At 37.3% G+C, this 4,649-nt stretch overlaps 1 protein-coding gene across 4 annotated transcripts in view; it reads right to left on the bottom strand.

The window, feature by feature from the left end:
* The window catches only part of Sarnp (SAP domain containing ribonucleoprotein), a 57,036-nt gene that overhangs the window by 26,039 nt on the left and 26,348 nt on the right, over positions 1-4,649 (bottom strand). For all 4 annotated transcript variants that reach the window (XM_029482619.1, XM_029482620.1, XM_021174310.2 and 1 more), the window contains 2 exons: positions 2,929-2,954; positions 840-908 (listed from right to left, as the gene is read on the bottom strand). In XM_029482619.1, coding sequence (XP_029338479.1) covers positions 840-908; positions 2,929-2,954 — 95 coding nt within the window. The remainder of the gene's footprint in view (positions 1-839; positions 909-2,928; positions 2,955-4,649) is intronic.

The raw sequence follows: 4,649 nt of genomic DNA, 5'->3' as shown, positions 1-4,649 counted from the left end.
AGAGAAACCCTGTCTCGAAAAACAAAAATCAAAACAAAACAAAACAAAAACCCTGAAATATTATGTGCACTTATGAAAAAGTCAGCCAAAAACTAAAAACATAGTTTCCTCAGATTGTTAATGTATCCAAGCTGTACATCTATAGTATGAAGAGATAAGTAGACTGTGATCTTAAAAAGGGAAAGAGGGGCAGGGTGGGAGGGTGGTCATAAACATTTCTATATGGACTCCAAATTTTGTTCTAGGTACATGTTTCCTCTTTTATTCCCATTACGTCTGTACCAGAATAGTTAAAGCATTACTGTAGGCCATATCATTTCTTTTAAAGATAGGGTCTCACTACAGAGACCCACTTGTCTTCCAAGCACTGGGATTAAACTATATTCAACAATGTTTCAACGAGAAATAGGCTGTTTTAGTAGTCTGGGTAAAAGATATGAAAACAACCAGGCAGTAGTGGTGCACGCCTTTAATCCCAGCAATTGGGAGGCAGAGGCAGGAGGATCTCTGAGTTCGAGGCCAGCCTGGTCTGCAGAGTGAGTTCCAGGACAGCCAGGGCTACACAGAAAAACCCTGTCTCAAAAAAAAAAAAAAATCCAAAAAAACAAAACAAAACCAAAAAACAAACAAACAAAAAAGATATGAAAACAATCTATTGAACAAAATTATTTTGTTAAATAGTTCATCTGATGTAATCAATAGTGGGACAGTGATATTCAAATGACATAAAAATGAAGTGCTAAAAAGCCAGCTTCACAAAATGACTTCCCAAAAGTCATTTCCAAATTCCCACGCTGTTCTAATATTCTAAAAAAGAAATTACAGCTAACATATATTACCTTTCTAGAGATGGAAGAGACATTCAAACCAAATCTCTGTGCTCTTTCCTTTAGTTTATCCAGGTTAACCTACAAAAATAGAAATACATTAAAAAATAATAAAGAAAGAGAAGGCAGACACTATGGTTCAAAACTGAGTTCAAATAAGTCTACCTAGAATCAAACATACCATGTGTCAAATTCAGGAACTAACTGACATAAATCCATCCCAGTGATAACTAAAAAGCCTTTTCTGAAATAGACAGCAGAGGATTCAGCTAACCCTTACTTGAGCCTAAAAGAGCTCAAGATCAAAGTAAGCTAAACACTGCTCAAAAAAGACCATGTATAAAAATCTTCACCACTACAAACAAGTCCACCATTCACAGTCCAAATTCATTAATTCCCACTATACAATCTCTAAAAGTAGACTAGTTTTAGTTTTCTGAGACAGGTTCTTCTTCTATGAAGCCCAAGATATGTAACTCAAACTTGCAATAGTATGTTCAAATCACTATGTAACCTCAAACTTGCAATAGTCCTCCTGCCTCAGTCTCCTGAATGCTTGGATTACAAGCATGTCACACCAAACTCTGCTAAGTGATGTATCTTTAAGCAAAGGTAAACTTCTGAACTTTATAAGACTTTATAAATGATACTACTCAACTCAATTCTCTTTCCTCTTTTCTTAGAAGCCTTGGTACAACCATTTAGAACATATTAAATAACAATAAAATATTTCAATTTCACTTACAATACTGACTATGGCAGGAGTTCAGAGTTGAATATATTTTATCACAACACTATTTTGAAAACCCACTGTCTAGTCACAATGGCCTAGAAAACACCACTCTCCATTCTTCACTCTTTACTCTCAAATATATGTGTATAACATATATAAATATATACATATATTGTTTTGGTTTGGGTTTTTTTCTGACACCTGACCATATAGCCTTGGTTTCCTTAGAATTCACTATGTAGACCAGGCTGACCTCAAACTGCATAAAGATCTACCTGCCTCTGCCTCCCAAGTGTAGGATTACAGGAATGTACCACCATACCTGACTTCTCTTAAATTTATAGACAATATTAAGAGGCAATAGGCTGGACATGTTGGTAAAGTGCCTGACTAACCTGAGCTTGATCCCTAGTACCACATGAATCAGGCAGAGTGGTGCATGCTTGCAATCCCAGAATTCTGCAGGTAGAAGCAAGAGAATCAGAAGTTCAAGGCCATCCTCAGCTAAAAGCAAGATCCAGGCTGGCCCAGGAATCATAAGACCCTGTGTCAAAAATTAAATTAACTTATTGATTTAAAAAAGATAAAAAGAACAATATCTACAAATAGAACTTATTAAGTTGCTTCTACAGATTCCCTGTTGTCATTAAGAATTAGAAGCTGGGCAGTGGTGGGGACACACCTTTAGTCCCAGTACTCGAGGCAGGGGCAGAGGTAGAAAGGCAGAGAGGCAGATGGATGGTCTTCAAGTTGGAGGGAAGCCTGGTCTACAGAGCAAGTTCCAGAATAGCCAGGGCTACACAGAGAAACCCTATTTTGAAGAAACAAAACAAAAGGGTTTTGTTTTTGTTTTGTTTTGTTTTTTTAAAGAATTAGACTAAAAGCTACTAGACAAGGCCTAAAACTTCAGGGTCATAAAACAAAAGGGTTAGCCTTTAGCTAATAAAAATCTACTTATCCTTTAAAGTAATGGCTGATAAGAAAGAAGGTTATCTTTTTTTCTAATTTCCCCATTTCAAACACTTAAAAGTCAGGACATACTGAAAAGTTACCAACTCATGACCTAAGAGTCCCCTCTCATTTGACAGAGACTCGATCTTCAAAACTGTACAGAATTAAGATCTAGCTTTGTGGGACTAGAGAGATGGCACAGGGGTTAAGAGCACTGGCTGCTCTTCCAGAAGACCTGGGTTCAATTCCCAGCACCCACACAGCAGCTCACAACTGTCTGTAACTCAGAACTCACCCAACTTGCACATGGAGTACTGACACACATGCAGGCAGAGTATACATTCATATAAAATAAAGATTAAAAACTATTTTAAAAAAAAAATCTGGCTTTTTAAAAGATTAAAAAAGATTTCATACCATAGGCTTGGTGTCAGATGATAAACCTAAGGAAATAAAAAATTTTAAGTGACTTAATATTTTTAAAACTTCATAAAATTAAATCTTCAAATCAAATTAAAACCATAAACATAATACACAGGATAAAAACCCTTTAGACATACATGAGACTCTGTCTCAAAAATTAAATTAATTAAAAAAAGAACAATACCTACAAACGGAATTTATAAGTTACTTCCACAGGTTCTTTCGTGGTTATTAGCAATTAGACACTGGGGCTGGTGAGAAGGCTCACCAGGTAAAGGTGCTTGTTCCACAAGCCTGGCAGTTCAATCCCCAGAGCCCAAGTAAAGGTAGAAGAGGAGAATCAACTCCACATAGGTTATCTTCTAGACATTGGTTCAAAAAATGAGGAAAACATACATCTATACAAAAACTTAATTGTCATCATTAATTGTATCAGATAAAATGCAACAATCACCAACTTCCTTTTTACCTCATCATGAACAAGTACCAACTGATAACTGAATAAATAAAATGTGACATGCTTAAAGTAGGATATATATTATAAGCAATAAGATGAATGAGACTTTTTTTATTATCAATGCTGTAAACATGCTAGGCTGAGGATAATGTTCAGTGACATAGCACTAATACACAAACAGATGTGACCACAGAGCAGGCCTGAAGGTGCAGACCTGTAATTTTAGCATTTGGGAAGATTGTAAATCTGAGGAACCAGTCAAGAAAAGTTGCACAGCAAGTCTGAGGTCGCCCTGTGGTTCTAGGCGAAATTTTACACTAAGTGAAAAGCTAATTACAAAAGATAACAGATCACACACATGCTTCCATTTGTGTGAAGCTAATTCATAAATGGAGACAAACATCAGCTTGAATGAAAAATGTCCCCCATAATCTTGGGCATGCCCAAGTTGTTGTTGGTGTTTTAGGAGGTTCAAAAATGTGTCCTTACTACAGAAGTATCACTGAGGGTGGGCTTGGAGAAAAAGAAAGCCCAGCCTACTTCCAGTTCACTCTCTGAGCTCCATGCCTATGTTTCAAGATAGGAGCTCATAGCTCTCTGTTCCTGCCACCATGCCTGGTGCCTGGTGCCCTGCCTCTGCTCCACCACCATGAACTCTTAACCCTCTGGAACCATAAGCCAAAATAAATTCTCTCTGGCTCCAGTTGCCTTCCGTCATGTATTTTATCAGGTCAACAACAAAGTAACTAATATAGTATGTATGCATCAGAGGATGACCTTGAACCCCAAATCCTTTGTCCATTTCTCTTGCATGTTAGGTGAGAACACTATAAACTGAGGTACAGATCCAGCTACTAAGCCCTTTTGTTCCCTCTTCCTCAAGACAGGGTTTCTCTGTGTAGCCCTGGCTGTCCTGGAACTCACTCTTAGACCAGGCTGGCCTTGAGCCTGCCTCTGCCTCCCAAGTGCTGGGATTAAAGGTGTGCACCACCACCATCCTGGCTCTTGTTTTGAGATAGTTTTTAATATATAGCTGAGGCTGGATTTCAAATGGCCATTCTCTTGCCTTTGTCTCCCAAATGCAGGAACACACTGCTATACCCTATCTTTTTTTTTTTGTTTTGTTTTGTTTTGTTTTTTTAATTTTAATTTTATTGTATTTTATGGTCCATATATGGCTTTATTTATTTATTGTATTATTGCTATAACTGACAGTCTGTACATAGTCTTACATTGTGCCTATGATGGTTCACTTTTT

Source organism: Mus caroli, chromosome 10 (genome assembly GCF_900094665.2).
Source record: "Mus caroli chromosome 10, CAROLI_EIJ_v1.1, whole genome shotgun sequence".
In the NCBI taxonomy this organism is placed as follows: Eukaryota; Metazoa; Chordata; class Mammalia; order Rodentia; family Muridae; genus Mus; species Mus caroli.
The sequence above is the reverse complement of the archived record's forward strand: the minus strand, read 5'-3'. Positions and strand labels throughout refer to the sequence as shown.